Genomic DNA, 24,927 nt, shown 5'->3' on the forward strand with positions numbered 1-24,927 from the left:
AGGCTGTGAACAAAGCAGGCTGGCAGCTCTGAGTGTTCTCCTCTGTGAACAAAGCAGACTGGCAGCTCGTAGTGTTTAGGACTCCAGCATGAGTCTGAAATGCTTGCTGCCAGGACTGGTAGGGAGACCCCTGTTATCCCCTTGGTAGGGAGACCCCCTCCTTGTGTTTGTTCACACTAGTCCTCTGCAGGATATCGGTTGAACCTTATCTATTCTTATCTATCATTAAGGGGTTAAGAATGCATTGGCATGAACCCACCCTGGGCCTATACATATTTATTGCTGTGAATCCAGATCTCTGTATGGCAGAATTATTCAGTGCCAATGACAGGACAAACAATATCTAGCACAGTGCCACCTATACAGCAGAGGGGCACAGGACGGGCTGGATGTGGATGACGGATCGTGATTCTGCCCATGTTCAGCTTCATACCCGCCTCCATAGAGGTTGCATCACTGGTTCCGTAGCACCTCGGTAGACGTAGCAGGCTATCAGATAGGGGCGTGGTCGGGTGGGCGTGGCCTGCCTCCACAATCCTGTCAGACTGTGCGGCGCGGCAATCCGTGCTCCGGTGACAGCTGCATGATGGACAGGACAGTGGGCGGGGTTTGGCCGTGGAGGCGTGTCGTAGCTGGATCTGGTCCTCTGTGGTTGCCAAGGTCTGCAGTCAGCCAGGGACACGGCAGCAGGCGATATTTCTCCACTTGTGCAGCTACCTGGGGGCACTCGGTGCGGACCACCTATTACCATGCTGTGGGCTGCCAATCAGTTCTGCAGGAAGTTCTCCACTGCAACGGTAAGTAACTTGGCACAGCACTGGCATACATATGCGCTGGCACTGAGACACTGGGTTAAATATAATCCAATCAGCCCTGAAGGTTCTTGCCATGTGGCTCAGTGCCTGAAGGATTCTGAGGTAATGTGACTAGAAGCTAGGACTGCATACAAACACCTGTACCCCTTACTATGTGTCCTCTATAGCCTGGCATAGACGTGTATACAGCACCCAGCTGCTGGCATTGGCATGAAGGCTGCTTTGTTGTAGGGCAGCATATGTTGTTTGTATCAGGAAAGGAAAAGGTTTACTGGGGAATAACCATGGATTTGTGAGCAGTGATTCTAGAAATGGATAAGATGCTACAATAAACCAGGCATTGTGTATGGGGCACCTGATTACAACTAGAGGCTTCCATTAATGTATGGAGACAGTCACTTCTGCCATTAGGGCACATAGGAAAACATTTTTGTAGGTTGATATTATACCATAGACAGCTATATTTACCCAGTAATAATGGTTATTTCTAAATTCTATGTTATCCTCTGGTCAGGTTTCTGCTTCAGTCTTATTGCACAGTGTCAACCTGGGGATCCTTGGGTCCACCAAAAAGAATGGCCTCTCTCTATTTATACACATCATGCATTGTAATCTCAATCTATCTGTATATAACATACATTGTAATCTCCCTCCATCTCTATATAACATACATTGTAATCTCTCTCCATCTGTATATAACATACATTGTAACCTCCCTCTATCTGTATATAACATACATTGTAATCTCTCTCCATCTGTATATAACATACATTGTAACCTCCCTCTATCTGTATAGAACATACATTGTAAGCTCCCTCCACCTGTATATAACATACATTGTAATCTCCCTCTATCTGTATATAACATACATTGTAATCTCCCTCCATCTCTATATAACATACATTGTAATCTCTCTCCATCTGTATATAACATACATTGTAACCTCCCTCTATCTGTATATAACATACATTGTAAGCTCCCTCCACCTGTATATAACATACATTGTAATCTCCCTCTATCTGTATATAACATACATTGTAATCTCCCTCCATCTGTATATAACATACATTGTAAGCTCCCTCCATCTCTATATAACATACATTGTAACCTCCCTCTATCTGTATATAACATACATTGTAATCTCCCTCCACCTGTATATAACATACATTGTAATCTCCCTCTATCTGTATATAACATACATTGTAATCTCCCTCCATCTGTATATAACATACATTGTAAGCTCCCTCTATCTGTATATAACATACATTGTAATCTCCCTCCATCTGTATATAACATACATTGTAATCTCCCTCTATCTGTATATAACATACATTGTAACCTCCCTCTATCTGTATATAACATACATTGTAACCTCCCTCTATCTGTATATAACATACATTGTAAGTTCCCTCCACCTGTATATAACATACATTGTAATCTCCCTCTATCTGTATATAACATACATTGTAAGCTCCCTCTATCTGTATATAACATACATTGTAAGCTCCCTCCACCTGTATATAACATACATTGTAATCTCCCTCCATCTGTATATAACATATATTGTAATCTCCTTCCATCTGTATATAACATACATTGTAATCTCCCTCCACCTGTATATAACATACATTGTAATCTCCTTCCATCTGTATATAACATACATTGTAATCTCCCTCCACCTGTATATAACATACATTGTAATCTCCTTCCATCTGTATATAACATACATTGTAACCTCCCTCTATCTCTATATAACATACATTGTAATCTCCTTCCATCTGTATATAACATACATTGTAATCTCCTTCCATCTGTATATAACATACATTGTAATCTCCTTCCATCTGTATATAACATACATTGTAATCTCCCTCCACCTGTATATAACATACATTGTAATCTCCTTCCATCTGTATATAACATACATTGTAAGCTCCCTCTATCTGTATATAACATACATTGTAAGCTCCCTCCACCTGTATATAACATACATTGTAATCTCCCTCCATCTGTATATAACATATATTGTAATCTCCTTCCATCTGTATATAACATACATTGTAATCTCCCTCTATCTGTATATAACATACATTGTAATCTCCCTCCATCTGTATATAACATATATTGTAATCTCCTTCCATCTGTATATAACATACATTGTAATCTCCCTCCACCTGTATATAACATACATTGTAAGCTCCCTCTATCTGTATATAACATACATTGTAACCTCCCTCTATCTGTATATAACATACATTGTAATCTCCCTCCATCTGTATATAACATACATTGTAATCTCCTTCCATCTGTATATAACATACATTGTAATCTCCTTCCATCTGTATATAACATACATTGTAATCTACTTCCATCTGTATATAACATACATTGTAACCTCCCTCTATCTCTATATAACATACATTGTAATCTCCCTCCATCTGTATATAACATACATTGTAATCTCCCTCCATCTGTATATAACATATATTGTAATCTCTTTCCATCTGTATATAACATACATTGTAATCTCCCTCCACCTGTATATAACATACATTGTAATCTCCTTCCATCTGTATATAACATACATTGTAACCTCCCTCTATCTCTATATAACATACATTGTAATCTCCTTCCATCTGTATATAACATACATTGTAATCTCCTTCCACCTGTATATAACATACATTGTAAGCTCCCTCTATCTGTATATAACATACATTGTAATCTCCTTCCATCTGTATATAACATACATTGTAATCTCCTTCCATCTGTATATAACATACATTGTAATCTCCCTCCACCTGTATATAACATACATTGTAATCTCCTTCCATCTGTATATAACATACATTGTAATCTCCTTCCATCTGTATATAACATACATTGTAATCTCCCTCCACCTGTATATAACATACATTGTAATCTCCTTCCATCTGTATATAACATACATTGTAAGCTCCCTCTATCTGTATATAACATACATTGTAAGCTCCCTCCACCTGTATATAACATACATTGTAATCTCCCTCCATCTGTATATAACATATATTGTAATCTCCTTCCATCTGTATATAACATACATTGTAATCTCCCTCCACCTGTATATAACATACATTGTAATCTCCTTCCATCTGTATATAACATACATTGTAACCTCCCTCTATCTCTATATAACATACATTGTAATCTCCTTCCATCTGTATATAACATACATTGTAATCTCCTTCCACCTGTATATAACATACATTGTAATCTCCTTCCATCTGTATATAACATACATTGTAATCTCCCTCCACCTGTATATAACATACATTGTAATCTCCTTCCATCTGTATATAACATACATTGTAAGCTCCCTCTATCTGTATATAACATACATTGTAAGCTCCCTCCACCTGTATATAACATACATTGTAATCTCCCTCCATCTGTATATAACATATATTGTAATCTCCTTCCATCTGTATATAACATACATTGTAATCTCCCTCCACCTGTATATAACATACATTGTAAGCTCCCTCTATCTGTATATAACATACATTGTAACCTCCCTCTATCTGTATATAACATACATTGTAATCTCCCTCCATCTGTATATAACATACATTGTAATCTCCTTCCATCTGTATATAACATACATTGTAATCTCCTTCCATCTCTATATAACATACATTGTAATCTACTTCCATCTGTATATAACATACATTGTAACCTCCCTCTATCTCTATATAACATACATTGTAATCTCCCTCCATCTGTATATAACATACATTGTAATCTTCCTCCATCTGTATATAACATACATTGTAAACTCCCTCCATCTCTATATAACATACATTGTAACCTCCTTCCATCTGTATATAACATACATTGTAATCTTCCTCCATCTGTATATAACATACATTGTAAACTCCCTCCATCTCTATATAACATACATTGTAACCTCCCTCTATCTGTATATAACATACATTGTAATCTCCCTCTATCTGTATATAACATACATTGTAATCTCCCTCTATCTGTATATAACATACATTGTAACCTCCTTCCATCTGTATATAACATACATTGTAATCTCCCTCTATCTGTATATAACATACATTGTAACCTCCCTCTATCTGTATATAACATACATTGTAACCTCCCTCTATCTGTATATAACATACATTGTAAGTTCCCTCCACCTGTATATAACATACATTGTAATCTCCCTCTATCTGTATATAACATACATTGTAATCTCCCTCCATCTGTATATAACATACATTGTAATCTCCCTCCATCTCTATATAACATACATTGTAATCTCCCTCCATCTCTATGTAACATACATTGTAACCTCCCTCTATCTGTATGTAACATACATTGTAATCTCCCTCCACCTGTATATAACATACATTGTAACCTCCTTCCATCTGTATATAACATACATTGTAATCTCCCTCCATCTGTATATAACATACATTGTAACCTCCCTCTATCTGTATGTAACATACATTGTAATCTCCCTCCATCTGTATATAACATACATTGTAATCTCCCTCCACCTGTATATAACATACATTGTAACCTCCTTCCATCTGTATATAACATACATTGTAATCTCCCTCCATCTGTATATAACATACATTGTAATCTCCTTCCATCTGTATATAACATACATTGTAACCTCCTTCCATCTCTATATAACATACATTGTAATCTCCCTCCACCTGTATATAACATATATTGTAATCTCCTTCCATCTGTATATAACATACATTGTAATCTCCTTCCATCTGTATATAACATACATTGTAATCTCATTCCATCTGTATATAACATACATTGTAACCTCCTTCCATCTCTATATAACATACATTGTAATCTCCCTCCACCTGTATATAACATATATTGTAATCTCCTTCCATCTCTATATAACATACATTGTAATCTCCCTCCATCTCTATATAACATACATTGTAATCTCCCTCCATCTCTATATAACATACATTGTAATATCCTTCCATCTCTATATAACATACATTGTAACCTCCCTCGGCCTCCATATAACATATATTGTAACCTCCTTCCATCTGTAAATAACATACAATGTAACCTTTGTGGTCAATATTGCATTCACATCATCACTAAGGTCAAAAAGGTTATTTGATAATAACTTATAATACATAGACTCTAGTAACAAGTGTCCATCTCCATAGTCCATAGAGACTGTTAGTGTGTGTATTAGAGCCTAATCCCATGGAACGATTGTCTAGTACTCTGGGCCAGTCCAACACTTGATATATCTCCTTAGCAAGTGCTGAATTAGTAAAACATACCCCCCCCCCTTGTTTCTATTTCTGACACACAGCACCAATTTCAATCCCCACATGGATAAACTATAGTACGGAATAATCACATGCTGGCTTTCTACAGCCACCAATAGAGCAAGCCTTGGAGCTACCTACCTGTACCCACTGTGCACCCGTACGATGATATGTATTTCCTAGCAAAGTGTGCAGTAAGCTTGTAGAGGCGCTGCAGTCCGACAGCCTCGTCTTTTATGGAGGTTTATGGAGAAGGCTCTCGTGCATCTATCTGGCCACTCCTGGTCTTTGTGAATGTTGACATTCATGGTAGGGATGTTCCGATACAATGTTTTTTAAGACCGATACTTTTATTCTAGTATTCACTGATATCAATTACCGATACCCATTATACTGAAATCCTCCCATTTCATGTCCAATCCTCTCCATTTTATCATAGCCATTCCACTCATAGTGAAGGGGCATATGAGATGAGAATGGGCATATGGGGGGGGGGGGGGGGGGGGATGGCTATATGAGGAGGAATGAGCATATGAAATAAGGGGAATGGTTATATGAAATTCATGTAGCCATTCCTTTCATGTGCACATTCCCCTCATTTCATATGCCAATTCCCCCCATTTGCATTCCCCTCATATGCCCATTCCCCTTATATGTTCCCCCCTTATATAGCCATTCTCCTCATTTGCACCCCCCCTTATATGCCATTCTTTTCCTTTATATGCCCATTTCCCCTTTATATGTCCATTCCCCTCACTTGTATTCCTCCTCATATGCCCATTCATCCCCCCCCCTCCCCCCCTCACTCACTGAACAGGAAATGGAGAGAAACTAACTGAATATCTCCTCCATTCCAAGCACTATATACCTACCTGGCCTGCTGTTATTGCTCCCTCTCATGCGAATGCACCATACAGAAATCCCGCCCCCCACACCGATCAGCTGGGACACCCCACCTTGCGCGTGAGCAGCAGACCCCATGCTGATCAGCTGGGACTAGCCGCCGCTGCACGGGATCCACTGGGTTGGCAGCTCACGTGCAGGGTGGCATGTCCCAGCTGAACTGGTATTGGCAATGGTATCAGTGACATTTGCACAAGTACTCGCGCAAATGTCCGGTATCAGTCCCGATACTGGTATCGGTATCGGGACATCCCTAATTCATGGTGATGTAAAGAGCCTTGTTCACATTCATTCTTATTAACTTTCAGCCATTTACAGTATGTTTTAGTTTTATACAGTATAATAAAGAATATATCTCTGAATGCAGAGACATAACTTAAAGTGACGAGGGGTCCTTATGATGTCACATGTTTCCACGCTATAGTCAGATGATCTTCCAAGATCTAAAAACATTCTTACACTACAATATCTGGACACAGTGGACTTAGTTCTTCGTAATAGTTTTCTTTTCTGTTTGCTATGCTTTCTTGTAGGCATTTCCATGATAATACTTTGAAATGAAAGGTGACATCTGAGAATCCTCTCTTTCCAACTATTTTGATCTTTATTGTACAATAACAAGTGAAAGTCTGATATGTAAATAGGCCTTGGCTCCGGTGTGTCTTGACTTGGTATTGTGCCAAACAGCCACTCCTAGAGTCACTAATGTCAATAAAACAACCATTTTGTCAGGGAGGCATTGTGGTGCGTGGCTTGTGCACAAACACCCACATAGCCCCACATGTGTCCTGGACTCCCCTCTATGTAACTGCCAGCATGAAAAAAATTAAAAAAAACTATGGGCATCAATTTACCATTGATCTGCAACATGTGACTGTGGTGTAGAACTAAAACTCCCAGCATGCCCACAGCCTGTCAGAGCAGGCTGTGTGTTGTAGGTCTGCACTAGCTGCAGAGCCATTTATTGCAGATCTCTTCTCAGTCTATAGTACAGCTAATACAGCCAAACTTATACACCTCCCGTCTGCAGGTTTTCTGCTCTTCTCTTCGGGTCTGCACTGCCCCTTAGCAGGGCTGCGGCAGTCCTCCCAGCTCAGCTCCATTGTCGTTTGGCTCACCTAAAATCTGCCCGGCCTGCAAGCAAATTGCTGACCCCTATGAAAGTGCCGCCTGGGTCCTATAAACCCCCTGGGAACCATGGTAGAGCAGACCCAGCTTATGTTACATTTGGTTTCCTAGACTGTACTAGTCACTAGAATATGCAGATTTTTATGTATTTAGCACAGAGCTCCCTTAATAAAGAGTATAATGGCGCTGAGCTAAGTAGATAAAAACCTGGACTGTAGAGAAACGTATCAGAAAGTTGTTAAAACTAAAGAGTCTCTTTGTGACGTGCTTAGCAGTGATGTTGGCACTATTTGGGAATTTTTATATCTGGTATTTTTGATTAATGGGATATATATGGTAACTTAAAAAGATAAAAATTAGGCAGACATGATAACTTTAAAATGCAGAGACATAACTTAAAGGGGTACTCCCATGGAAAACATTTTTTTTAATCAACTGGTGCCAGAAAGTTAAACAGATTTGTAAATGACTTCTAGTAAAAAATCTTTACCCTTCCAGTACATTTTAGCAGCTGTAAATTACAGAGGAAATTCTTTTCTTCTTGAATTTCTTTTTTGTCTTGTCCACAGTGCTCTCTGCTGACACCTGATGCCCGTATCAGGAACTGTCCAGAACAGGAGAAAATCCCCATTGCAAACCTATGCTGTTCTGCACAGTTCCTGACATGGGCAGAGGTGTCAGCAGGGAGCACTGTGGACAATACAAAAAAGAAATTCAAAAAGAAAAGAATTTCCTCTGTAGCATACAGCTGCTAAAAAGTACTGGAAGGGTAAAGATTTTTTAATAGTAGTCATTTACAAAAAAAATTTCTGGCACCAGTTGATTTAAAAAGAATGTTTCCACCGGAGTACCCCTTTAAAGTGACAAGGGGTCCTTATGATGTCACATGTTTCCACGCTATAGTAAGATGACCTTCCAAGATCTAAAAACATTCTTTCACTGCCATATCTAGACTGATGTAATTTACACAGTGGACTTAGCTCTTTTTAAGTTATTATTTATTGAGTGCTGTTATACTTCGTTCGAGGTTTCTTTTCTGTTTGCTATGCTTTCTTGTAGGTATTTCCATGATAATACTTTGAAATGAAAGGTGTAAACTAGGTGACATCTGAGAATCCTCTCTTTCCAATTATTTTTCTCTTTATAGTACAATGACATTTGATATGTAAATAGGCCTTGGCTCCAGTGTGCCTTGAATTGGTATTATGCCAGTCAAACAGCCACTCCTAGAGTCACTAATGTCAATAAATCAACCATTTTGTCAGGGCTGGCCTGAGGCATTGTGGTGCGTGGCTTGTGCACAAACACCTACATAGCCCCACATGTGTCCCGGACTCCCCTCTATGTAACTGCCAGCAATAAAAAAACAATGGACATCCATATAACATTGATCTGCAACATGTGACTGTGGTGTAGAACAATTTTTTTTTGCTGCGAGTATATATTAATAGGTGGGTTAGGCTACTGTTATCTTAGGCCTCTAACTGATGAGGGGGTTGTAAATATTATATGTGTATAATGTGTCTAATATTTGTATAATGTGTATGAATGATTGTAAGTATAATGTATGTATAATATGTATTGCATTCTTCCCTGGTGTCTTTCAGCAGCACAATAATGGGTTAACTTGGCCTCCTGTGTACTTGCAGGACTGTGGAATTTTTCATTACAATTAGTATTTACACCGCCCTTGGTAGTATATAAACCCTCTATCACCCCCTGGTCACTGAGTTTTTTTTCAGTCCTGTGTGCAGGGCAACATTATACCTTCTATATGAAGCATGTGTTTACTCTGGGGAGATGCCAGCGTTACCTCCGGAGCGGGCATGCTGTTCAGCTGTCCTCTGAATCCCGGACGTGCGTCTGCGATCTCCCTGCATGTTAGTGCCGGCTCCATAGCGCTCGCGCACTGCAATGTCTATGGGAAATCACGTGGAATGCCATGACGCTCAGGAAGGAGGCAGAGCTCATCTCTATGGTATCCTTCCTATTGGTAGGCTAGCTGGAAGTAAACTAGCCTAGACAGGTGTTCCTAATATCTATGTATTACTGAGGATGATTGATCAGGGGGTGTGTGGCTGTCTTAAGTGGCACCAAGCTAGGGTTATTTAAACCTCCTGCAGCCTACAAACAGGTCTCTTTGAGCCTGCTCCAATCATCTGGTTGCTGAATCTAAAGTTAGATTGTGACCTTCCTAACCGCTACCTTCCTAATGTGGGGAACATGCAACCTTCCTAATGTGGGCAAACTGCTACCTTCCTAATGTGGGGAAACAGCTACCTTCCTAATGTAGGGAAACCGCTACCTTCCTAATGTGGGGAAACTGCTACCTTCCTAATGTGGGGAACATGCTACGTTCCTAATGTGGGGAACATGCTACCTTCCTAATTTGGGGAACATGCTACCTTCCTAATTTGGGGAACATGCTACCTTCCTAATGTGGGGAACATGCAACCTTCCTAATGTGGGGAAACTGCTACCTTCCTAATGTGGGGAAACCGCTACCTTCCTAATGTGGGGAAACCGCTACCTTTCTAATGTGGGGAACATGCTACCTTCCTAATGTGGGAACATGCTACCTTCCTAATGTGGGGAACAAGCTACCTTCCTAATGTGGGGAACATGCAACCTTCCTAATGTGGGGAAACTGCTACCTTCCTAATGTGGGGAAACTGCTACCTTCCTAATGTAGGGAAACCGCTACCTTCCTAATGTGGGGAAACTGCTACCTTCCTAATGTGGGGAACGTGCTACGTTCCTAATGTGGGGAGCATGCTACCTTCCTAATTTGGGGAACATGCTACCTTCCTAATTTGGGGAACATGCTACCTTCCTAATGTGGGGAACATGCAACCTTCCTAATGTGGGGAAACTGCTACCTTCCTAATGTGGGGAAACCGCTACCTTCCTAATGTGGGGAAACCGCTACCTTCCTAATGTGGGGAAACTGCTACCTTCCTAATGTGGGGAACATGCTACCTTCCTAATGTGGGGAACATGCTACCTTCCTAATGTGGGGAGCATGCTACCTTCCTAATGTGGGGAACATGCAACCTTCCTAATGTGGAGAAACTGCTACCTTCCTAATGTGGGGAAACCGCTACCTTCCTAATGTGGGGAAACCGCTACCTTCCTAATGTGGGGAAACCGCTACCTTCCTAATGTGGGGAACATGCTACCTTCCTAATGTGGGGAACATGCTACCTTCCTAATGTGGGGAACATGCAACCATCCTAATGTGGGTAAACTGCTACCTTCCTAAAGTGGGGAAAACGCTACCTTCCTAAAGTGGGGAAAACGCTACCTTCCTAATGTGGGGAAACTGCTACCTTCCTAATGTGGGGAAACTGCTACCTTCCTAATGTGGAGAAACTGCTATCTTGCTAATGTGGGAAAACTGCTTCCTTCCTAATGTGGGGAAACCGCTACCTTTCTAATGTGGGGATCATGCTACGTTCCTAATGTGGGGAACATGCTACCTTCCATAGGATTTGCTATTGTTTTATGCCAGTGACTTAGTTATTTACTTACCAGCCGAAATCACATGTATGATGAATATGCCGCTCTGTTTATGAACGGTGTATGAGCTGCTCCAATCAGATCTTGAAGGACGGGGACTCTCCCTGGCACCTATTCCCTGTCAGGAGGCTGCGGCTCATTGGAACGCACACAGGATCCACTGCGCATGCGTGGACCTGTTCTGTGCATTCCACGGGACGCTTCCGGTTTCTCCGGAAACCCGATGACGCATTTCCGGTTTAGCATACCAGCTGACCGATATGCGGTCACATGATCGTTGGCGTTCCGGATATAACCGGAGTGCCGGCGTATAGCGGGCAAAGCACCAGTAGCCCCAGGTGTGGCTTCCTGCCATTGCAGGTGTGCTCCATTCCCAGCTCTCATATCTTACCCGGACTTCAGAAACGTGAGTGTTTGGCCTTGGGCCATGCTTTCTTTTCACAGGCAACTTGGATATTGGACAATAGTCCTAATATGAGCTATATCTGTGCCTTTCTCTCTAGGTACCACAGGAGAAGGCTAGGTAGGAGGTCCTTTCTAGCTGCCTGATTTGGAATACATTTCTACAAAAACGGCATCCTGATTATGTTGGTATTTTCTCTTTCTTTTGCAGGTGCTTGTGAATTCCTGGAAGTCCGTGCGTAGTTATGTAATTAAAGTATCAGGTTATTGGTGCACAAATGCACACAGTAATGCACATATCCTGTATACTGGGGACCCGTTTTTTATATTATCTATATATTATACTTAATCTTGTACTGAGGTACTGTTACTAATTAACCCCTGATGAAACTGCTGTATGCGGTGGAAACGCGTTGGGTTGTCTATACAAAATTGTAGTACACTAAGGATATCTGTACAAGAGGCACTAACTAGTGCCATGATATCACTGGGTTCAATTTAGTGGTGCAATTTTACAGTAAAAGTTATGTTTTAATAATGCACTTCCCTATTTTCCATTTGTGAACATGCTACCTTCCTAATTTGGGGAACATGCTACCTTCCTAATGTGGGAACATGCTACCTTCCTAATGTGGGGAAACTGCTACCTTCCTAATGTGGGGAAACTGCTACCTTCCTAATGTAGGGAAACCGCTACCTTCCTAATGTGGGGAAACTGCTACCTTCCTAATGTGGGGAACATGCTACGTTCCAAAATGGTTGGAACATGCTACCTTCCTAATTTGGGGAACATGCTACCTTCCTAATGTGGGGAACATGCAACCTTCCTGATGTGGGGAAACCGCTACCTTCCTAATGTGGGGAACATGCTACCTTCCTAATGTGGGAACATGCTACCTTCCTAATGTGGGGAACATGCTACCTTCCTAATGTGGGAACATGCTACCTTCCTAATGTGGGGAAACTGCTACCTTCCTAATGTGGGGAAACTGCTACCTTCCTAATGTAGGGAAACCGCTACCTTCCTAATGTGGGGAAACTGCTACCTTCCTAATGTAGGGAAACCGCTACCTTCCTAATGTGGGGAAACTGCTACCTTCCTAATGTGGGGAACATGCTACGTTCCAAAATGGTTGGAACATGCTACCTTCCTAATTTGGGGAACATGCTACCTTCCTAATGTGGGGAACATGCAACCTTCCTGATGTGGGGAAACCGCTACCTTCCTAATGTGGGGAACATGCTACCTTCCTAATGTGGGAACATGCTACCTTCCTAATGTGGGGAACATGCTACCTTCCTAATGTGGGGAACATGCAACCTTCCTAATGTGGGGAAACTGCTACCTTCCTAATGTGGGGAAACTGCTACCTTCCTAATGTAGGGAAACCTCTACCTTCCTAATGTGGGGAAACTGCTACCTTCCTAATGTGGGGAACATGCAACCTTCCTAATGTGGGGAAACTGCAACCTTCCTAATGTGGGGAAACTGCTACCTTCCTACTGTGGGGAAACCGCTACCTTCCTAATGTGGGGAAACCGCTACCTTCCTAATGTGGGGAAACCGCTACCTTCCTAATGTGGGGAACATGCTACCTTCCTAATGTGGGGAACATGCAACCTTCCTAATGTGGGGAAACTGCTACCTTCCTAATGTGGGGAACATGCTACGTTCCTAATGTGGGGAACATGCTACCTTCCTAATTTGGGGAACATGTTACCTTCCTAATTTGGGGAACATGCTACCTTCCTAATGTGGAGAACATGCAACCTTCCTAATGTGGGGAAACTGCTACCTTCCTAATGTGGGGAACATGCTACCTTCCTAAAGTGGGGAAATTGCTACCTTCCTAAAGTGGGGAAAACGCTACCTTCCTAATGTGGGGAAACTGCTACCTTCCTAATGTGGGGAAACTGCTACCTGCCTAATGTGGAGAAACTGCTATCTTGTTAATGTGGGAAAACTGCTTCCTTCCTAATGTGGGGAAACCGCTACCTTTCTAATGTGGGGATCATGCTACCTTCTTAATGTGTGGAACATGCTACCTTCCTAAGGTGGGGAACATGCAACCTTCCTAATGTGGGAAACCGCTACCTTCCTAATGTGGGGAAAATGCTACCTTCCTAATGTGGGGAAACTGCTACCTTCCTAATGTGGGGAAACTGCTACCTTCCTAATGTGGGGAAACTGCTACCTTCCTAATGTGGGGAAACTGCTACCTTCCTAATGTGGGGAACATGCAACCTTCCTAATGTGGGAAACCGCTACCTTCCTAATGTGGTGAAACCGCTACCTTCCTAATGTGGGGAACATGCTACCTTCCTAAAGTGGGGAAATTGCTACCTTCCTAAAGTGGGGAAAACGCTACCTTCCTAATGTGGGGAAACTGCTACCTTCCTAATGTGGGGAAACTGCTACCTGCCTAATGTGGAGAAACTGCTATCTTGTTAATGTGGGAAAACTGCTTCCTTCCTAATGTGGGGAAACCGCTACCTTTCTAATGTGGGGATCATGCTACCTTCTTAATGTGTGGAACATGCTACCTTCCTAAGGTGGGGAACATGCAACCTTCCTAATGTGGGAAACCGCTACCTTCCTAATGTGGGGAAAATGCTACCTTCCTAATGTGGGGAAACTGCTACCTTCCTAATGTGGGGAAACTGCTACCTTCCTAATGTGGGGAAACTGCTACCTTCCTAATGTGGGGAAACTGCTACCTTCCTAATGTGGGGAACATGCAACCTTCCTAATGTGGGAAACCGCTACCTTCCTAATGTGGTGAAACCGCTACCTTCCTAATGTGGGGAACATGCTACCTTCCTAATGTGGGGAAACTGCTACCTTCCTAATGTGGGGAAACTGCTACCTTCCTAATGTGGGGAAACTGCTACCTTCCTAATGTGGGGAAACTACTACCTTCCTAATGTGGGGAAACCGCTACCTTCCTAATGTGGGGAACATGCAACCTTCCTAATGTGGGTAAACTGCTACTCCGGGGAACGGAGTCTAAGTGGTTACTGGTATTCACCAGAGCCCGCCGCAAAGCGGGATGGACTTACTGCGGCAGATAACCCCCACCGGTCTTTCCACCCGATAGCGACTTAACCCCTCTGGCGGCTGAGATGGCGTGGTACAAAAGGACAAGGCAAAGCAAGGTCAGACGTAGCAGAAGGTCAGGGCAGGCGGCAAGGTTCGTAGTCAGGGGCAACAGCAAAGGTTCTGGAAACACAGGCAAAGGACACACTGGAAACACTTTCACAAGGCACTAGGCAACAAGATCCGGCAAGGACAGGAAGGGGAAGTGATGTTTTATAGGAAACACAGTAATTGGGCCAGGCACCAATTAATGGTGCACTGGCCCTTTAAATTTAAGAGAGCCGGCGCGCGCGCGCCCTAGAGAGCGGGGCCGTGCGCGCCGGGAGGACACAGAAGGCAGAGGGAGGTAAGAGGAACGGGATGCGACCTGCGGGCGGACTTTTGCCGCCACGTGGATCGCATCCCAGCTGGCTGCACTGTGGCAGCGCTCCCGGTCTGGATCCTAGGAACTTACGGATGAGCTCTTTATCGAGAATATTGGCCTCAAGCTCCCAGGACCTCTCCTCAGGGCCGCAATTCTCCCAATTGACCAAAAAGAATTTTTTACTGGACACAGGGGTAGGGACCACGATCTTGGGGGAAAAACGGTTAGAAACATGGAAAGAGTTGGGAATACGGAGAGAGGGGGGAAGATGAAGTTGGTAAGAGACAGGGTTGATTTGTTTTTTGACTTTGAAAGGGCTTAAAAATCGGGGGCCCAACTTGTAACTGGGTACGCGGAATCGAATGCACTTAGCAGAAAGCCATACCTTGTCACCAGGGGAAAATACTGGAGGAACCCTTCTCTTTTCGTCAGCATGTCTCTTCATTCGAGATGAGGCCAGTAGAAGCGAGTTTTGAGTCTCGCGCCAGATGGAAGAAAAATCTTGCATCAATTCATCCACGGCAGGAACCCCAGAGGAAGTGGGGATGGGGAGGGGGGGGGAAGCGGGTGACAGCCGTACACCACAAAAAATGGGGATTTGGAAGAAGACTCAGAGTTTTTGAAATTGTACGAAAATTCAGCCCAGGGCAGGAGGTCCACCCAATCATCTTGGCGAGAGGAGACAAAATGTCGCAGATAGTCACCAAGTATCTGATTTACTCTCTCCACTTGACCGTTGGATTGAGGGTGGTAAGCAGAAGAAGAATTTAGTTTGATCTTTAATTGAGTGCAGAGTGCCCTCCAAAATTTTGAAACAAATTGGACGCCTCTGTCTGAGACGATGTGCGTGGGAAACCCGTGGAAGCGAAAAATATGAAGACAAAATTGTTTTGCCAATTGTGGTGCAGAAGGAAGGCCCGGCAGAAGAACAAAATGAGCCATTTTAGAAAACGATCAACGACCACTCAGATGACTGTATTATTGCGGGATGGTGGCAGATCGGTGATGAAGTCCATAGCAATATGGGACCAAGGCTGTTCAGGTACAGGTAAAGGAAGAAAGAGACCTGCCGGCTTCTGGCGTGGAGTCTTGTCACGGGCACAGGTGGTACAAGCCCGAACGAAATCCGTCACATCCCTCTCCAAGGAAGGCCACCAATAGTGTCTAGAAATCAACTGCACCGACTTCTTGACACCAGCATGTCCGGCCAGAAGAGAAGAGTGACCCCATTTAAAAATGTTGAGGCAAAGGCGTGGAGGTACAAAGGTCTTCCCCGGAGGAACTTGCACAAGAGTAGTTGGAGCAGAGGAGATGAGACACTCAGGAGGTATCATGTGCTGTGGAGGGGCTTCAGATTCGGAGACATCGGTGGAACGTGATAGTGCGTCAGCCCTGATGTTCTTGTCAGCTGGACGAAAATGAATTTCAAAATTGAAGCGAGCAAAAAACAATGTCCATCTAGCTTGGCGAGGATTTAAACGCTGGGCAGTCTGGAGATACGATAAATTTTTATGATCCTTGAAAATGATGATGGGATGCAGGGAGCCCTCCAAAAGGTGTCTCCACTCCTCAAGTGCCAATTTGATGGCTAAAAGTTCACGATCTCCAATCGAATAATTTTTTCTGCAGGAGAGAAAGTTTTGGAGAAAAAACGCAAGTGTGATTTTTTCCAGTAGCGTTTTTTTGAGTTTAAACAGCACCAGCGCCAACAGAAGAAGCGCCTACTTTGAGGATAAAAGGCCTCGAGGAATCAGGCCTGGACAGAACAGGTGCAGAAGCGAAGGCAGCCTTGAGAAGGTTAAAGGCTTCATCAGCCATTGGTGGCCAGGACCTCGGGTTCGCGTCTTTCTTGGTCAACGCTACAATAGGTGCAACGATGGTGGAGAAGTGGGGAATAAATTGACAATAGTAGTTAGCGAACCCAAGGAAGCGTTGGATAGCTCGTAGTCCAGAGGGGCGTGGCCAATCCAGGACCGCAGAAAGCTTGTCAGGGTCCATTTGAAGGCCTTTGCTGGACACTATGTAACCCAGGAAGGGTAGACTGCTACGTTCAAAGAGAAACTTTTCAATCTTAGCATAGAGATGATTTTTGCGTAGGCGCTGTAACACCTGACGGACATGGAGGCGATGTTCCTCAGAGTTGGAAGAAAAAATAAGAATATCATCCAGATAGACTACAACACAGGTATAGAGCATGTCACGAAAAATCTCATTGACAAAGTCCTGGAAGACTGCAGGGGCATTGCAAAGGCCAAAAGGCATGACAAGATATTCAAAGTGTCCGTCAGGGGTGTTGAATGCAGTCTTCCACTCGTCTCCTTCTCATATACGGATGAGATTATAAGCCCCTCTTAGATCAAGTTTGGTAAAATTTTTTGCTCCCTGCAGACGGTCAAACAATTCAGAGATAAGGGGTGGAGTGGATAACGGTTCTTAACTGTAATTTTATTTAAACCTCGATAATCAATGCATGGACATAGGGAGCCATCTTTCTTAGCAACGAAGAAGAAGCCGGCTCCAGCAGGAGAAGAAGATTTTCTGATAAATCCTTTCTTTAGATTTTCTTGGATATACTCGGACATGGCTTGGGTCTCTGGGGCAGAGAGAGGATAAATCCTGCCACGAGGCGGAGAAGTGCCAGGGAGCAAGTCAATAGGGCAGTTAAAGGGTCTGTGTGGTGGTAAGACGGCTTGCTTTTTACAAAAAACATCGGAAAAATCTTGGCATGCCTTAGGCAGGCCTGGCAGATGGTTACTTGACTGACAGGTAAGGTTTCAAGACATCGCATGTGACAAGTAGGACCCCAACTTCTAACGTCCCCAGAAGACCAGTCGAGCATAGGTGAGTGGCGCTGGAGCCAAGGCAAGCCAAGAAGAACTTCTGAAGTACAGTAGGGAAGGACAAAGAATTCTATATCCTCATGATGGAGGGTGCTTACGTTCATGCGCAAGGGCTCTGTGCGATAACGCACGGTACAGTCCAGATTCTGTCCACTCACGGAGGAAATGAAGAGAGGCTTGTCGAGACGGGTCACAGGGATGTAGAATCTGTTGACTAATGAGGCCTCAATTAAATTTCCTGTTGAACCAGAGTCCAGAAAGGCCACGGCAGAAAAGGCAGTTTTAGCGGGCAAAGAAATCCATACAGGAATAGTTAGGCGTGGAGAGGTAGAATCCGCACCCAGTAACGCCTCTCCCACATTTACTAGGTGCGTGCGTCTTCCCAAAAGAGGCGGACGAAGAGTACAGTCCTTTAGGAAATGCTCGGAGCTCGCACAGTAAAGGCGAGTCCTCTCAAGTTGGGTCAGGCCAGACCGATCCACCTGCATAGCCTCCTCGGCAGAAGGCACAGTAACAGGTTGCAGCGGATGCTTAATGAGGGGATTTAGGCGGAGACACCGCCTGGTGTGAACAAGATCCTTTTCTTGGCATAGCTCCTGTCGCCTTTCTGAGAAACGCATGTCAATGCGGGTGGCCAAAAGGATTAGTTCAGACAGGGTTGAGGGTATCTCTCGTGCGGCCAGAACATCTTTGACGTGGCTGGATAAACCTTTCTTGAAGGTCGCGCAGAGAGCCTCATTATTCCAGGCTAATTCTGAGGCAAGAGTCCGAAACTGAATGGCCTAATCACCCACTGTAGAGTTTCCTTGGACGAGGTTCAACAAAGCCGTCTCGGCTGAAGAAACCCGGGCTGGTTCCTCAAAGACAGAGCGTACTTCTGAAAAGAAGGTCTGGACTGAAGCGGTGGCAGGATCGTTGCGGTCCCAAAGCGGAGTGGCCCAGGACAATGCCTTTCCAGAGAGTAAGCTGACCACGAAAGCCACCTTTGACCGTTCCGTAGGAAATTGGTCAGCCAACAGCTCCAAGTGCAGAGAACACTGGGTTAGAAAGCCACGGCACAACTTGGAGTCCCCGTCAAACTTGTCCGGAAGAGAAAGACGGACTCTGGTACTGGAAGCGGCAGCTTGCGGTTGAGGAGCTAGCGGAGAAGATGACTGTAGAGGCAGAAGTTGCTGAACCATTGCAGTCAGTTGTGACAACTGATGTCCTTGTTGGACTACTTGTTGAGACTGTTGGGCCAAAATGGAGGTGAGGTCTCCAAGGCTTGGTAGCGGCACCTCAGCAGAATCCATGGCCGGATCTACTGTCAGGATCCAGGCTGGCGGATGGTGAGGACACAGGAGGTGGATCCTCTGTGCCAGAGAGGGGATGGCGTGGGCCGTACCAGGGGGACGGAGTCTAAGGGGTTACTGATATTCACCAGAGCCCGCTGCAAAGTGGGATGGACTTGCTGCGGCAGGTAACCCCCAGATCGTTCCACCCGATAGCGACTCAACCCCTCTGGCGGCTGAGATGGCGTGGTACAAGAGGACAAGGCAAAGCAAGGTCAGATGTAGCAGAAGGTCAGGGCAGGCGGCAAGGTTCGTAGTCAGGGGCAACAGCAAAGGTTCTGGAAACACAGCAAAGGACACACTGGAAACGCTTTCACAAGGCACTAGACAACAAGATCCGGCAAGGACAGGAAGGGGAAGTGATGTTTTATTGGAAACACAGTAATTGGGCCAGGCACTAATTAATGGTGCACTGGCCCTTTAAATTTAAGAGAGCCGGCGCGCGCGCCCTAGAGAGCGGGGCCGCGCGTGCCGGGAGGACACAAGGCAGAGGGAGGTAAGAGGAACGGGATGCGACCCGCGGGCGTACTTGTGCCGCCACGCGGATCGCATCCCTGCCGGCGGCACTGTGGCAGCGCTCCTGGTTAGAGGGACAGACCGGGGCGCTGCAGGAGGAGATACGCCGTGAGCGCTCCGGGATGGATGCGGGACCCGGAGCGCTCGGCGTTACAACCGCTACTTTCCTAATGTGGTCAACATGCAACCTTTCTAATGTGGGGAAACTGCTACCTTCCTAATGTGGGGAAACTGCTACCTTCCTAATGTGGGGAAACTGCTACCTTTCTAATGTGGGGAAACTGCTGCCTACCTAATGCTCCCCCCCTAGAAGTAGCACCCCTCATCATCTGTCAGCTCATGCTATTACCACAGGGGGGTAGGGGGAATGGGGAGGGGGGTTGCTGGTGGATGATGGGATTGCTACTGCTGGTGGGTTGTGTTGCTGGTGGATGATGAGGGGCGCTTGATGGGGGCATTATATGTGAGGGGCGCATGATGGGGGTATTATATGTGAGGGGTGCATGATGCGGGCGTTATATGTGAGGGGTGTATGATGGGGGCATTATATGTGAGGGATGTATGATGGGGGCATTATATGTGAGGTGCGCATGATGGGGGCATTATATGGGAGGGGCATATGATGGGGGCATTATATGTGAGGGGCGCATTATTGGAGCATTATATGTGAGGGGCGCATAATGGGGGCATTATATGTGAGGGGCGTATGATGGGGCATTATATGCGAGGGACGTATGATGGGGCATTATATGTGAGGGGCGTATGATGGGGGCATTATATGTGAGGGGCGCATGATGGTAGCATTAAATGTGAGGGGCGCATGATGGGGGCATTATATGTGAGGGGCGCATGATGGAGGCATTATATGTAAGGGGCGTATGATAGGGGCATTTTATGTGTGGAGCGTATGATGGGGGCATTATATGTGAGGGGCGCCATGATGGGGGCATTATATGTAAGGGGCACATGCGGCCCAGCCTCACCCAGCCGCTACCTCCATTGGCCCCCAGATAATTGTTTGAGACCCCTTCTCTAAAAGGTTTTGCTAGGGGTCGTGGAGGACTGAGGAATCCCAAATCAAATAAGAAGCTTGAATTTTGACGGTCAAGATATTTCAGTAGACGGTCGCCTTTCTTTGTTTTTTCAGATGTGGGAGCAAACTTATAAAAGCTCTCTCTTTTCTGTTTCCTCCCCCAGACAGGTTTACAATGTCTTCAAACCTTCAGGCTACAAATAAAGTTCTACTGGAAAAATCTATACTAGACCTTCTAGCGCTCGCTGTCATAGAACCAGTGCCACCTTCTCAAGTAAGGACAGGAGTGTATTCTCCAATATTTCTAGTGCTAAAACCCTCTGGAAAATCTTGTCTAATTATAGACCTGAGATATTCAAACCGATATATAGTAAAAAAAGACGTTTCACATGGAAACAGTAAAATCGGTCAAGCCTCTCCTATCTCGAGTAGACTACATGGCTTCCTTAGATCTGAAGGATACGTATTTCCATATTCCCATCCTTCCCATGCACAGAAAATACTTAAGAATTGCAGTTCATATTCAGGGGGTTCTTCAGCATTTTCAATTCAAAGTGCTCCGCTTTGGAATAACCACAGCCCCGTTTGTCTTTACCAAAGTGATATCTGTGGTGGTGTAAGTCCTCAGACTACAAGGAATAAAAGTCATCCTTTACTTAGACGACTGGCTGATTATAGCCAGTACACAAGTGATGCTTCAGGAGCATCTTCAGGCTGTTCTTTCCCTACAAGGGTTCTAGGCTGGATTGTCAATCAAGAAAAATTAGACCTAGTTCCAGCCATGACCAAATAGTTCCATGGTTTTCTGATAGATTCCCAGTCTATGATCATTTACCTATCTGCTCAGAGGAAAGCTTGCATCCAGTTGGGAGGTTGTTATCTAAAATCTCCTCACAAGGTGACTTTGAGAACTCTAATGAGATATCTTGGTCTTCTCTCCCCCTCGGCGGATGCCGGGCCTTGGGCGCTTTTGCCTCTACAAACAGAAGTTATCAGGAAGTGGAACAGAACCTCCTCGGATCTGGATACAGTTCACAGACTTTCTCTTGTCACCAGGAAATCCCTTCAGTGGAGGATAAACCTCAAGAACAGTGTGTATCTTTGGAAGAACCTATCTGGACGACACTCATTACAGACGCCTCAGGATGAGGTTGGGACACTCATCTTGGGCTCCAGACCGCCTCAGGATTTTGGAAGATAGAGGAAAAGCATCTATCTTCAAATGTGAAGGAACTAAGAGCCATTTATTATGCTCTAATATACTTTGAACCTTTCCTGGTAGGGAAAGCAGTCAGGATCAAGACAGACAACATGACCTCCGTGTTTTATTTAAACAAACAAGGGGGCACAAGGTCCTTAATCCTACTAGCAGAATATTGTCTTGGGCCGAGCAGAAGACAACCAGGTTGTCAGCTATTCACATCAGAGGATCCTTGAACATCCTCACAGACCGCCTCAGTCGGAATATGTCTATTCCGGGGGAGTGGTCTCTATCCCAAGAAGTGTTCCAGCAGAGCACAGATCTGTGGGGACTTCCAGATATAGATCTAATGGCAACCAGACTAAATACAAAACAAGACAGGTTTTGCTCCCTTCATGTGCCAAACCACCCGTTTATGATAGACGCAATGTCCATACCTTGCTCCCTTCATGTGCCAAACCACCCGTTTATGATAGACGCAATGTCCATACCTTGGACCTTGGAGTTTTAGCCAAGATCAAGCAAGATCAGACTATGGGGATAGCGATCATTCAGTTTTGACCGAAGAGGTGGTGGTTTTCTCTTCTGATGATGATGTCTCAGGGAATCTATTGGAAGCTGCCCCTGCGGCCAGACCTTGTCTCTCAGGGAACCCAATTTTGCCACAGCCTGAAGACCTTCCACCTAACAGCCTGGAAGTTGGTAGGCCCGTATTAAGATCCAAGGGTTTTTCTGATCGGGTGTTAACCCCTTAAAGGAGTAGTCGGTGCGCACTTTTCTCATTTTATCCCGTCCGGGCTGCAAAATAAAAGAAAACAAACTTTGTCTTACCTGCCAACGAGCCCCCGGAGCTTCGGTACACTCCGGTACAGGTGTTCGGTTGCCGGGCTGTTTGCTTCTTACTTCCTGTTAGCCCTGCACGTGCGCGCCGGACTACTCCTTTAAGGTCCAGGGGTTTTTCTGTTTTTGCACTTTCAGTTTTTCCTCCTTACCTTTAAAAAAATCATAACTCTTTCAATTTTGCACCTAAAAATCCATATGATGGCTTATTTTTTGCGCCACCAATTCTACTTTGTAATGACATCAGTAATTTTACCCAAGAATCTACTACAAAACGGAAAAAAATCATTGTGCGACAAAATTTAAGAAAAAACACAATTTTGTAACTTTTAGGTGCTTCTGTTTCTACGCAGTACATTTTTCGGTAAAAATGACACCTTCTTTTTAATCTGTAGGTCCATACAATTAAAATAATATCCTACTTATATAGGTTTGATTTTGTCGTACTTCTGGAAAAAAATCATAACTATATGCTGGAAAATGTATACATTTAAAATTGTCATCTTCTGACCCCTATAACTTTTTTATTTTTCCAAGTACAGGGCAATATGAGGGCCAGTTTTTTGTGCCGTGATCTGAAGTTTTTAGCGGTACCATTTTTCTATTGATCAGACTTTTTGATCGCTTTTTATTCATTTTATCATGATATATAAAATGACCAAAAATACACAATTTTGGACTTTGGAATTTTTTTCCGCATACGCCATTGACCATGCGGTTTAATTAATTATATATTTTTATAAGTTGGACATTTCCGCACGCGGTGATACTACATATGTTTATTTTTATTTACTGTTACTGTTTTTTTTTTATGGGAAAAGGGGGGTGATTCAAACTTTTATTAGAGAACGGGTTAAATGATCTTTGTGAACTTTTTTTTCTCCCTTTTTTTTGCAATATTATAGCTCCCATAGGCAGGTAGGAGGACCCTCCTTCACCATTTCACCACGGCGATCCTGAACGGCCCACTGAGCTAGCCGGGGGTAGTTTAGTTTCACTTTAGATGCGGCAATCAACTTTGAATGCCACGTCTAAAGGGTTAATAGCACACGGCATCGCGATCAGTGCCACGTACTATTAGCCATGGGGCCCGCAACCACTGGGACCCCCCACGATCTCCTGAATGGGGCCCCGGCAGTCTGCTGGAAGGGAGCTTGCCAACCACCGACACGCCATCTCCATGTATCCCATAGAGATATATGGAAGGGGCGAGAACGGCCGGGGCCCCATTCAGGAGATAGCGGGGGCCCCAGCGTTCGGACCCCTCGCCATCTATAATTTATCCCCCATCCTTTGGATAGGGGATAAGTTATTTTTCACTGCACTACTACTTTAACCCCTTAAAGGGGTACTCCGGTGGAAAACAGATTTGTAAATTACTTCTATTAAAAAATCTGAATGCTTTCAGTACTTATTAGCTGCTGAATACAGAGGAAATTATTTTCTTTTTTGAACACATAGCTCTCTGCCGACATCATGACCACATTGCTCTCTGCTGACACCTCTGTCCATTTTAAGAACTTTCCAGACTAGGAGAAAATCCCCATAGAAAACATATGCTGGTCTGGACAGTTCCTAAAATGGACAGAGATGTCAGTACTTAAGTACTACAACATATCTCTTATA

The 24,927-nt window shown here is 44.1% G+C and overlaps 1 protein-coding gene across 1 annotated transcript in view; it reads left to right on the plus strand.

Moving 5' to 3' along the window:
* The first annotated feature begins 249 nt into the window (after positions 1-249).
* The window catches only part of ALDH1L2 (aldehyde dehydrogenase 1 family member L2), an 84,291-nt gene continuing 59,613 nt past the window's right edge, over positions 250-24,927 (plus strand). The window contains exon 1 of the mRNA XM_056574500.1: positions 250-797. Coding sequence (XP_056430475.1) covers positions 750-797 — 48 coding nt within the window. The 5' untranslated portion in view covers positions 250-749. The remainder of the gene's footprint in view (positions 798-24,927) is intronic.

This window comes from Hyla sarda, chromosome 4, assembly GCF_029499605.1.
Source record: "Hyla sarda isolate aHylSar1 chromosome 4, aHylSar1.hap1, whole genome shotgun sequence".
Taxonomy (NCBI): Eukaryota; Metazoa; Chordata; class Amphibia; order Anura; family Hylidae; genus Hyla; species Hyla sarda.